The sequence below is a fragment of the Chionomys nivalis genome, chromosome X, assembly GCF_950005125.1.
Source record: "Chionomys nivalis chromosome X, mChiNiv1.1, whole genome shotgun sequence".
Taxonomy (NCBI): Eukaryota; Metazoa; Chordata; class Mammalia; order Rodentia; family Cricetidae; genus Chionomys; species Chionomys nivalis.
This window is the reverse complement of record NC_080112.1, coordinates 63,460,683-63,473,723: the sequence shown is the minus strand read 5'-3', so window position 1 is coordinate 63,473,723 and position 13,041 is coordinate 63,460,683. Positions and strand designations below refer to the sequence as shown.

The window sequence follows — 13,041 nt, the reverse complement described above, 5'->3', positions numbered from 1 at the left end:
TGGATGACTTTCAGGAAAGCACAGCTGTCCATAAGTCACCCAGCACTCTGCAAATAGCCCCTGAAGAACAGGGTTCACTCTAGAGGTGAGTTTGAGTGAGTCATTCTTTGGACCGTTGGTACTGTCTGATCTCAGCAGAAGATGATATTTTTAGATTTCCCTGAATAACACCAATGTAAATACACTCAAACACAAAAGACATATGAACATCCTAACAGATGCAGAAAAGGACTTTGACAAATTTCCAAAGTCCTGAAGTAGGAACATAACTTCACATGGAAAATCTACCTACAACAGACTTTAGGTCAACATTGTCCTAGCTTTGGGAAGGTTGAAAGAATTTCCTCTAACATCAGGGATGAGCCAGGGGCTCACTCTTACTCAACGCAGTGCCTGCATTTCACTAAAAAAAGGCAAGATAAAGGAACAAAAGGAAGAGAAACAAGAAAGGAAAAAGTCAAAATTTCCCTACTTGAAAACCATATGATGCTAGATTTGAATCGCCCCAAATATTCCACCTGCAAATGCTTATGCCTGATAGAAATATTCTTATAGAAAGACAGCATTTCAACTAATTCTGTTTTCTATATACCAATAATAAACATGCTCAGGACGATATCAGGGGAAAGTCCCATTTCAGTAGTCTCAAAATAAATGAATAAAATAACATTAAATCAAATTAAATACCCAAGAATAAAATTTTGTTTATTTTTCATTATTATATTTTTAATATTTAAAACAATGTTTAAGTTTAAATATATTTGCTCATGTTCTCCTCCCCAAAAACCTTCCAGAACCTCTCTCCCTGCCAACCTACCCAACTTTTAGTGTTTTCTTCAAAATAGCAAAACCAATCAAAAACCAACTACAACAACAAAACCTCTGAAACCAAGAAAATACACCCCAAAGGAAAAAAACTAAAGCAAAACAAGCCCCCAAACTGCAAACAATTTTGAAAAAGCACAAAAAAATCTGTGGAGTCCACTACATGGTGTCAACTACTCCTGAGCATGAGACCTGCCTTGGAGTGGTTCATATACTCAATATAGTAACCTGAGTTTCCTCTCCAAACAGGTTTGCCAGTTCTGTTGTTACTCTTTATCATATTAGCTCATTCTTTTTTCTTTCATTCTTTCATTTTTAAAACAATATAACAAAATAAAGAACAACAAAACCAAACAAAAACTATCACATTAAAGTTGGACAAGACAAACCCACAGTAGGAAAAGTGAATAAGAAAAGGCACACGAATCAGAGACTCACGTGTTTGCTCACTTATGAATCCCATTAAAACTCTAAACAGAAAGCCATGATATATGCACAAAGTACCTGGTGCATACCCGTGCAGGGCCTGTGCATTCTGCTTCAGTCTCTGTGAGTTCATAGGAGCTTTGCTCATGTTGACTTAGAGGGTCATTTTCTTTTAGGGTCCTCCTGTCATGCTGACTCTTGTACTCTTTCCGTACACAGGGTTACATTGGGAGAGACAGTGATATTAAGGACTATTTGAGAGGTATTATAGAAAGCTAAAACAGTAGAAACCTCCTCAAATATATACATATGTGATGGTGATTGAAAGGAAATCACCAAATAATGCGTGAGACAGAATCCCAACTTCCCATCTCTTATCACCAAAGGAAGTTTCAGTATTGGGGTTAGGTTACATCTAATAGAGTTGTTGGCCAAGTGGCCCCATGGGAATTCCTAAAGAATCCAGGCTGCTTCCAAGAATATAGGTGCTCTCCACAAACTGACATCTTGGAGTAATCTTAACAAAGGTGAACACTTCCATAATCAAATCTTTAAAATTCTTAAGTAAAGAGTAGCCTTGATTGATGGGACAGACCTGCATCTCTGTCACTGTTGATGCTGAGAGAATATGATCCCAAGTTCAAGGGCAGTTTTGAAACAAAGTTAGATTTCAGGTCTCTAAACAAATAGTATAACAGTACTAGAACCATAGCTGAGTGATCAAGATATCAACAAACTTGTGTAAGGAATCCGGTCTATGCCTGTTGACACACAGTACACACACACACACACACATACACAAACACTATTCAGAATTGGTTCCTGTGAGCTAAGTCCTGCGTCTCAGTTTTTCACATACTTTGTCTTTAGCCCTCCTGGTACAGGAGTCAGAAGAAGAAATCAGGCCAAAACAGATTGGCACCCTTCCACCTACAGGTGGAAACCTGGCGGTTGAAGCAATTGATAATGAAATCTGGAAAGTCCAGCCAGCTCCTCAGGTCTCCCTGCTTGGAATGCTGTAGGGTGCAATTCCATAAACAATGCAGTTTATATGAAGCTATATAGTAGAAACCATACCACATGTTTCTATTTGTGGATCGCTTCCCTTCTTCTGCATTGTATTTTATATGCCAGGCCCATCCACGTAGCCTCTCAGGACCTTATGTGATAAATCCTCGCCATCATTAACTTGCATTCAGCCATAGTCTTAGGGCATGGTGACCATGTCCCACCATTCTACAGTAAATGGGAAGAGAGGGTCTTTCCAGTGGTTTTGCTATTATCATGAGCATTTTTGCATCTTCATCATGGAAAGGCCTCCAAAAACAGAAGCCTGTCTGCTCTGTGACTGTGCACAGCACCAGCTTTACAAACGTTGACAAACTGAGCTGTTGTCACGGGGAGGGGTGTTGTTATCAGAGACAGGATCTCAGTATGTAGGTCAGGTTAGCCCAGTGTGTTTTCTGTCACTAACTTTTGTCCACCAGGAACACAGAGAAACCCTCTTGCCCCGGGTATACCAAACATCCAAAGAATTTTTCCAACTGAAAGTGATTGACACTCTGGTTTCTATCAAACTATCACACATTCTCACACATGTGTATTCTTTGTCTTTTCTTTTTTGTGTTGAAGGAAAACTACTTGTTCATTTCCTGGCCACCTGGCATCTCAGTTCCCAAAGTAACCACACAGAAACTGTATTATTTAAAACACTGCTTGGCACATTAGATCTAGCTTCTTATTGGCTAACATGCATATATTAATTCAACCAAATTTCTAGTAATCTGTATATTGCCACATGGCTATGGCTTACCAGGTAAAGTTCATAGCATCTGTCTCTGGAGGGGCCACATGGCTTCTCTCTGCCTCCTTTCTCCCAGCATTCAGTTTAGTGTTCCCCACCTGCCTAAGTTTTGCCCCATCCACAGGCCAAGGCAAATTCTTTATTAACCAATAGTCTCCACAGCATACAGAGGGGAATCCCACATCACCTCCTCTTTTCTTTTTAAATAAAAAAGAAGTTTTGATTTTAACATAGTAAAATACATATAATAAAACAGGTATCAAGTATAAATTATAGCTACAATATTTATATCTACTTTATCTTTTATCATAACTAAGAAAAACTATAACTATAACTTCTAGTAGTCAACTCCATAAGACAACTACCTAAGTTAACAGGAAGTGCATTGCAAGCAACTTCTAAAACTCTAAAATTGACAAAGACATCTCACTGCCTGGACAGTCACCCAAAGTTACTGTGTACCATTGGGGCATCCATCTTCAGCCTACAGGCCCATAGCATCCAACATAGTTTGCCATGAAGCAGGAAATTTCAAAGACTGTTTGTCAGTCACATTTTCTGTGTCCTGCAGAATGTCTGGGAGACCCTTTCATAAAGCAGAAACTCTGAAGGACAGACTCACCTGTAGGCAAGTTCAGCAGTCATTTCTCTGTGGATCCTGCACGTCCAATTCTTCAAACATCCCAAGCAAGAGCAGTTCCTTGAACAAATGGCTAGCCAACTCCATAAGGAGCCTCTTTGATGCCTATCTTCCTCTTAGGGTAACTGTTGCTGCGAGAAGCAGATATGTCTCACTGTCATCAAAAGTCTTAAGTTTTTAAAATATTTTAGATGCCATAATCTGATGTTCTCTGAAAGATTTGAAGAATACTTATCTAACTAAAATGTACCTCTATATATCTAGAAAACCTAACCAACATGACTACAAGTTTGATTATTATAGATGCAATCCATTAACATATATTTCTTAATTATATATTATATTTCAAATGTGCTACACAAACACAATACCAAATCAATAGCACAAACTTGACTTTAAATTTGTAGCCATTCCAATGCAAATATCTGTAGCATATCCCCCTTTAAATGTAAAGAAACATTTACAAATAATATTTGGGAATATGGGCATTTTCTCTCCATACTTCTTCCTGCTTTTTGTTGGGCAAAGTATATTTGGGGGGTATACAAGGTAACCATTCAGGGGGTGTTGGTGCACCAACAACATTAACCTGGAATGAATCCAGAGGTTCTCATCTTCTGTGAAAACAAAAGCAGAGCCTCTTTTCCATAGCAATATATCCTTGGACTCAAATTCTGTTATCAAGATACCTTTATGTATATATGATGGTTACTTAGCTTCTTCACAGCCAAACACTTCAAAGAAAACACATTAATATACACAATCCAGAACTCTCTGTGTATATTCCATCTATACGTGGCTTATTTTTCTTTTACTACTTTAATCTTTGAGTGTCTGTACTGTCTGTTTAAAATCTTTATGCTTTTTTATAAACCGTTTTCTTATTTTCATAACTCTCTATACTTTTTTCTTCTCTCTCCCAAGTCTACATACATTTTTCCAACACTGTCACACATTTAGAGGTCTTTTCCATTTGGATTTGCCTTTATTGCTTATCGATAATTATTTTTGACCAGGACTGCATCTTAAAATGCTAAGTGCTTCTTAAGAATCTAAGCTGAGGCATTGCTAGGTATATTCAGCACATCCTGTGTTGGAGCCAAGGCTTGTGATGAAAGCCATATAGTTGCATTTGTTGAATGAGGTAGTCCCATCTGAGGGGCAATGAATTCACACGTTGCCCATGAGACACAGAAGAGGAGGAATCCATTAATCGTGGCATAAATACACACAAGACCTGAGTGTCCCAAATCTCCTTCCTGAACTCGCACACCAAGGCAGCAGAAACATGCCATTGCCATTTTGTATCCCCCACACTAATAATCTACGTGACACTAGCAGAGGATTCGTAGCTAGGGCATAGGTCAGGCTGCCTTGGGTTTCAGGGTCTCCACACTTCTGTGAAGGATGCAGGTAAGTTGAAGAGGTACTTTCATCTTTCTTCTAAGAACTAGCTGCATTTTTTTGAAAACCTGGCGATTCCTACACTCCAAAAATCAAACCAAACACAGTCTATATGCTTTCTCTAGGCCAAGTACGCTTTCTCGGGTGCTGTCTGTGAGCCATCCTTGTAACTAAGCCTCTCTGAGTCTATAGCTTGTAGCATGGTTATCTTTTAGAGTCAATGTCAGCTTATAAATAAGTCACCCCTCATTGTCTTTCTGGTTTGGGTTAGCTCAGGAAGGATGATTTTATTCTAGTTCCATCCATTTGCCATTGAATTTCATAATGACATTATTTATGAGAGCTGAGTAATAGTCCACTTTTAGCCATAAATATAGGACTGTGAGCCTATAATTCGCGATCCTAGAGAAGCTGAATAAGAAGGTGAACCCAAAGAAAAACATATAGTTATCCCACTGGATATTGGAAGTACTCAAGATTGCTGGGCAAAAATTTGGGAACTGGGGGGGTAGGGTGGAATGGGGGAAAGGGGAGATGGGGAGAGAAAAGTGAGAAGGGGAAGATAGGGAGAACTTGGGGGAATGGGATGGTTGGGATAATGGAAGTTTGGATATGGGAGCAGGGAAGTATATATCTTAATTAAGGGAGCCATTTTAGGGTTGGCAAGAGCCTTGACTCTAGAGGGGTTCCCAGGGGTTCAGAAATGTAGCCTAATAGGTCCTTGGGTAGCTGAGGAGAGAGAGTATGAAATGGCATGATCCTATAGCCATACTAACGAATATCTTCCATATCATCATAGAACCTTCATCTGGCGATGGATGGAGATAGAGACAGAGACCCACAATGGAGCAATGGACTGAGCTCCCAAGGTCCAAATGAGGAACAGAAAGAGGGAGAACATGAGCAAGGAAGTCAAGACTGCAAGGGGGGCACCCACCCACTGAGACAATGGGGCTGATCTATTAGGAGATCACCAAGGCCAGCGGACTGGGACTGAAAATGCATGGGATAAAACCGGACTCACTGAATATGGTGGACAATGAGGGCTGCTGAGAAGCCAAGGACAATGGCACTGAGTTTTGACCCTACTGCATGTACTGGCTTGGTGGGAGCCTAGCCGGTTTGGATGCTCACCTTCCTAGACCTGGATGGAGTGGGGAGGACCTTTTACTGTCCACAGGGCAGGGAACCCTGACTGCTCTTTGGACTGGAGAGGGAGGGGGGAGAAGAGTGGGGCGTGAGGAGTGTGGGGAGGGGGAGGGAAAAGAAGGGAGGCGGGGAGGAGGCGGAAATTTTTAATTAAAAAAAATTAATAAAAAAAAATTCATTCTTCAGATGAGGAACATCTAGTTTGTTTCCAGGTTCTACCTATTACAAATAAAGCTGCTAGGAACATAGTTGATCAAAAGTTCTGGTGGTAGGATTGAGCATCCTTTGGGTATTTGGCCAAGAATGGTGTAGCTGGATGTTGAGGTAGATCGATTCCCAACTTTCTGAGAAACTGCCATATTGACTTCCTTAGTGCCTGTACAGGTTTACACCCCATCAACCTTGGAGGATTGTGGCATGTGCTCCAAATCCTAACTTCTCTGAGCTGTCCCTTGAGATTTTGACATTAGCCATTCTGACAGGTACACAGTGAAATCTCTCAGTAGATTTGACTTGCATTGAACCGATGGCTAAAGATGTTCAACATTTCTTAGTGTTCCTCAGCCATTTGAGACTTTTCTGTCCAGAATTCTCTGTTAAGATCTGTACCCCATTTTTAAAAGGGATTATTTGTATTTTCATATCTGGTTCCTGGAGTTCTTTCTATATTTGGACAACAGCACTCTGTGAGATGTGGGCATATTGAAGATCTTTCCCCATTTGTAGGCTGTCGATTTGTTATATTGATACTGTCCTTTGCCTTACAGAAGCTTTTCAGTTTCATTAGGTTATGATTTAACTGCTGATCCTAGTGTCTGCTCTATTGGTGTTGTATTCAGGAAGGAGTCTCGTGTGCCAATGCACTCAAGGCTACTTCCCCTCTTTCACTTCCCTCAGGATCCATGTATCTGCATTCAATTTGATGTTTGGTCCACTTGGGCTTGATATTTGTGCACAGTGATAGATATAGAGCTATTTTCATTCTTTCCCATGCACACATCTTGTTAGACCAGCAACGTTTGTTGGAGATGCTTCTTTTCCCTTAATTAATTGTGCCTTCATTTTTGAAAATCCGGTGTCCACAGGTGTGTAGATTTAAACCTGAATAAATTTAGGTTCCATTGAACCACCCGCCTGTTTTTATGCCAATACCACGTGGTTTTTATTATTACCATAGCTCTGTGGTAGAGATTGAAATCAGGGATGTTGATAACTCTGTAAGTTCTTGTTTTGTTAATGATTGTTTAAGTTGACCTGGGTTTTTTGTTTTCCCATATATCATTGAATATTGTCCTTTCAAATTCTGTAAGAATTGTGTTGAGAGCATAATGGAGACACCATTGATTCTATAGATTTCTTTGGCTAAGATGACCATTATACTATGTTAATCCTACCGATCCATGAGCATGGGAGATTTTTAAACCTTCTGAAATCTTCTCCAACATATTTCATCAAAGATTTGAAGTTCTTGTCATACATGTATTTCACTTGCTTGGTTAGAGTTACCCCAAAATATTTTATATTATTTCTGACTATTGCAAAGGGTCTTTATTCACTGAGTTTTCTCTCAGCCCATTTAACTTTGTATATAGGAAGATTACTGATTTTTTGAGTTAATCTTGGATCCAGCCAGATCAGCTGTAGGAGGTACCTTTTTAAATTTTGGGGGGAGATTGTACAGAATATTTTATCACCTGCAAACAGTCGTGTGTTACCTTCTTCCTTTCTAATTGTGTCCATTAATTGTCTTATTCGTCTAGCTAGAACTTCAAGCAGTATATTGAATAGATACAGAGAGAGTGCACAGCTTTGCCTTGTTCCTGATTTTAATGGAGCTGTCTTGAGTTTCTCTCCATTTAATTGAATGTTGGCTGTCGGCTAGCTGTATATTGTATTTATTATGCTTAGACATGTCACTTATATCCCTGATCTCTCCAAGACTTTTACCATGACAGGATGTTTGTAGCATGAATAATAAAAATCCAGAGACAGATCTCTGGGCTCGACCCAAACACTGGAAAATCAAAGTAGCCAAGCCTCTAATGAAGTCTTAACCTCTACCAAGGCTGGACAAGCTCAGCCTGAACAGACTAAGCCTTTCCCTCCTCTCACTTTATATTCCCTCTAGTGGAGGGATTAAAGGCATGTGAATTCCTCCTACCAGGATTAAAGGGGTAGGCCACCACCTCCTGGATTTGTTTCTGCTCTGATCTTTTGTAACTCAGGGTAGGCTTGAACTCACAGAGATTCTTCTGCCTCTGACTCCCAAATCCTTGAATTAAATATGTGTGCCACCAAAACCTGACCTCTTAATGATTTACTTTTGAACTTCTGAACTTTACACAAATTTTATTTATTAAAACATAGGTGTTTAATTTTCTCTAATGCTCTTTTCAAAATCTAATGAGATCATCGTGTGTTTTTATTTTCTTTCAGTTTCTTTATAAGACGAACGACATTGAAAGATTTTCCTATGTCCAATCATGCCTTCATCGCTGGGTTGAAGTCCACTTGATCATGGTGAATGATTCTTTTGATGTTTTATAGATTCCATTTGCAAGCACTTTATTGAGTATTTTTGCATCTATGATCAGGAAGAAGATTGGTCTAGTAATTTTCTTTTTGTTAAGTCTTTGTGTGGTTTGTGTATAATGGGGAAAATAACCTCATTAAATAAATATGGAGATATTGCTTTTGTTTTTATTTTTGAAATAATTTGAGTAGTATTGTTGTTAGCTTTTCTTTAAAAATCTGAGAGAATTCTGTGTTGAAGCCATCTGGTCGGGGCACTTTTTAGTTGGTAGATTTTTAAATGCTGCTTCTATTCCTTGAGGGTTATAGGTCTGTTTAAATTATTTATCTCATATTAATGGAAAGTTGGTACGTGGTTTACATAGAAAAAATTGTCTATTTCTTTCAGATTTTCAATATTGTGTAGTGGAATTTTGGAATAATGACCTAATGATTCTTTGGCTTTCATAGTTTCTGTCATTATAACTTCATTTTGATTTTTGATTTTGTTAATGTGGATATTCTCTCTGTGTCTTTTAGTTAGTATGAATAAGGATTTGTTTTTCTTTTTGATTTTCTCAAAGAACCAACTTTTGTTTAATTGATTCTTTGCATTGCCTTTTTTTGTTTCTATTTTGTTTATTTCAGCCCTGACTTTGAATATTTCCTGCTGTCTACTCCTCTTGGGTGTGGCTGCTTCTTTTTGTTCTAGAATTTTCATGTGTACTATGAAGTCACTGGTATGAGAATTCTCTCATTTCTTTATGCAGGCACTTAGTGCTGTGAACTTTCCTGTTAGCACCACGTTCACTGTGTCCCATGAATTTGGGTAAGTTGTACATTCATTTACGTTGAATTCTAGGAAGTCTTTCGTTTCTCTCTTACTTCTTCATTGACTGGGTGGTGAATAAGCAGAGAGCTGTTCAGTTTCTCTGAGTTTGTAGGTTTTCTAATGTTTCTGTGGTTGTTGAACCTCAACTTTAATCCATGATGGTCTGATAGGTGACAGGGGTAACTTCTGATTTCCTTTATTTGTTCAGACTTTCTTTGTGACCAAGTTTGTGATCAATTTTGGAGAAGGCTCGATGAGGTGCTGAGAAGAAGGAATATACTTTTATGTTCGGGTGAAATGTTCTGTAGATATCCAGTAGGTGAATTTGAGTCATAACATCTGTTAGTTCCATCTTTTCTCTTTTTAGTTTCTGTCCTAAAGACCTGCCCACTGGTGAGAGTGGAGTGTTGAAGTTTCCCACTATTCGATGTGTGATTTAAACTTTAGTAATGTTCTTTTATAAAAGTGGGAGTCCTTTATTTGGAGCATATGTGTTCAGAATTGATCTGTCATTCCAGTCAACTTTTCCTTCAATGCATATAAATGTCCTTCACCATCTCTTTTGATTAATTTTTCTTTGATGATTATTTGGTGAGCTATTAGAATAGGTACACCCGCTTGCTTTGTAGGCCCATTTGATAGGAAAAGCTTTTCCCAACCCTTTATTCTAAGGCAATATCTACTTTTGATGTTGGGGGGGGGGGATCTGGTATGCAGCAAAGACCAGTCCTGATATCACATACATTTTTTTAGCCAGTTTCTTTTTATCGACTAATTGAGTACACGGATGTGGAGAGATATTAATGACCACTGACTGTCTCTTTCTGTTCTTATACTGGTGGTGAAGGTCATGGTGGAGTGTGTGTGTTGGTGTATGTGTGTATGTGTATGTAAGTGTGTGTGTTCACGTTCATGTGTGTGTGTGTGTGTGTGTGTGCGTGCATGTCTCCATATACCCCTTGTATGGATTTTGTCAGTGTGAGATATTCTATTTCCTATGTTTACATGAGTGACATTAACTTCCTTGGTTTGGAGTTTTCCTTCAGCACCATCTGAAGGACTGTGTTTCTAGAAAGATAATTGTTTAAATTTGACTTTCTCATGAAATGTTGTATTTGATCCAGCTATGAAAGTTTTACTGGGTTTATTAGTCTGTGCTGGTATCGATAGGCTCTTATTATCTGCAAGAATTCTGTCCAGACAATTCTGGCTTTTAAAGTTTCCATTGAGTAGTCGGTGTGATTCTTATATATCTGCCTGTATATTTTACTTTGCTTTTTTTTTCTCTTGCAGCTTTTAATATTTGTTCCTTATTCTGCAACTTTAGTGTTTGTTTATTAGGTAGAGTGGGGACATTCTTTTCTGATCCATCCTTTTGTAGTTTTGAAAGCTACTTGTATTTTTATAGACAAATCCTACATTAGGTCTGAGAAATTTTCTATGATTATGTAAAATGTATTCTCTGAGTTTTGGGGCTGGGATCATTCTCCTTCAATACCTATTATTCTTAGGTTTGGTGTTTTCAAGATGTGACAGATTTTCTAGATATTTCCTATTAGGAATTGTTTAGATTTAACATTTTCTTGGAATGATGAGTCCATTTCCTCTTTCTTGTCTTTATTCCCTGAGATTGTCTCTTTCACATCTTGTATTCTGTTGGGGATGCTTGCATCTGTGTTTCCTATTTGTTTACACAGATTTTCCATTTCCAGAGTTCCCCAGGTTTGTGTTTTCTTTATTGTTTCTATTCCAATTTTCATGTCTTAAATAGTTTCTATGATCAGTTTGTATTTTTCTTAAATTGCTTGTCCTTTTTTAAGGGATTTGCTGATAACCGCCAATTATTTTGCTGTCTTTTCCTTGGTTTATTTAAGAATGTCGTTCTTCTCTCCTTTAAGGGCCTCAATCCCAATCACAAAGTTGGTTTTACGATTATTTTCTTGAGGTCGATGGACACCGCGAGTGGACAGCTGGCCCCAAAGAGCCCTGAGAGCACCAACTATGCCGCTGACCTAGTCACCAATACACCACTGGAGGAGACACAGCAGTCCCTGCAGACTGGAGTCAGCACTACAGCAGGCATAACCAGTGAGGCGAAGACCCAGCAGCCAGATGTTGCCCCTGATGCCATCCTCAGGGCTGTAGATACCAAGCCTGGCTCTATGAGCAGCAGCGCAGGCAGTGACATCCCAGGTTGTCTCACACCAGCAGTGCCGGCCATCAGGGAGAAGAAGCTCATCGCAAGGAAGGTTCTGGGGACAGTTAAATGGTTCAATGTCAAGAAGGGTTACGGCTTCATCAACAGAAATGACACCAAAGAAGACATATTCATCCACCAGTCTGCCATAAAGATAAATAACCCCAAGAAGTACCTTCGCAGGGTAGGAGACGGAGAGTCTGTGGAGTTTGATATTGTTGAAGGAGAAAAGGGTGCAATGGCATCAAATGTTACAGGCCCTGGTGGAATTAAAATTCGAGGTAGTAAATATGCATCAGAGCATAACCAATATAGAAGCTATCGAGGTCGTAGGGGTCCTCCACGCAATTCCCAGCAAAATTACCGGAATAGGGAGAGTGGGGGAAGGAAGGAGCAATCAGAATGCACTCATGAAGGCCAAGCTCAACAAGACCCACAAAGACAAGTGATGGAGGATGCTGGCTACCAAGCTAAAAAAGGGCGAGGTGTACGAGTGAGACCGCATATGTATCGCAATTACAGACCACAGTTCTGCAGGGGCCCTCCTCGCCAAAGACAGCCCAGAGAGGACAGCAATGAGCACTATGAGGAAAATCAAGGAGAGGAGACCCAAGGTCAGCAGCCACCTCGACGTCATAATCACTGCAACTTCAATCACCAACAAAGACGCCCAAAAAATTCAAAGCCACAGAGTGGGAAAGAGATACCAAAGGCATCGGATCCAGAGGATAAGAAGCTGTCTGCAGCCAAGACCAAGCAAGGCATGACTGAGTAAATGCCGGGTTACCATCTATATCATCATACGGTCTGCACATCCAAGAAGAAATGGAGAAGAAATACCAACAATAACGAATGAACATCAAGTGCTTTCTTTTGGACAGTTGACCGGATACAATAGAAATATCAGCATTAACTGTGCAGCATGTATTACCTAACAAATGTGTATATTTAATTTGAATTTTCTCAATACACCTTCAATGTTCTTTAAATTATGCCAACAAACTGCAAACACCACTAAATAACGTTCTTAAATACTAATTTAAAAAGATCATGTATTGTGCTTAGGCTGTGTTCAAATATAAGGGCATGCTGTACTACTGGCTAGGCTCTGGTGGTGACATAGTACCCTGGGCTTATGGTGGCGTAGGGTGTTTCTACCTGGTTTTCAAGGAGTCGGTCTGATCTGTGGGTATATGAGTTTGAATGTAATTGGCCCCCATAATTTCATGGGGAGTGGCATTAATAGAAGGGCT

At 39.4% G+C, this 13,041-nt stretch overlaps 1 protein-coding gene across 1 annotated transcript; it reads left to right on the top strand.

Moving 5' to 3' along the window:
* Positions 1–11,540: 11,540 nt before the first annotated feature.
* On the top strand, positions 11,541–12,563 carry LOC130868437 (Y-box-binding protein 1-like). Its single transcript, XM_057760663.1, has one exon. The coding sequence runs from the start codon at positions 11,541–11,543 to the stop codon at positions 12,561–12,563; it is 1,023 nt and encodes a 340-aa protein (XP_057616646.1).
* Positions 12,564–13,041: the final 478 nt, after the last annotated feature.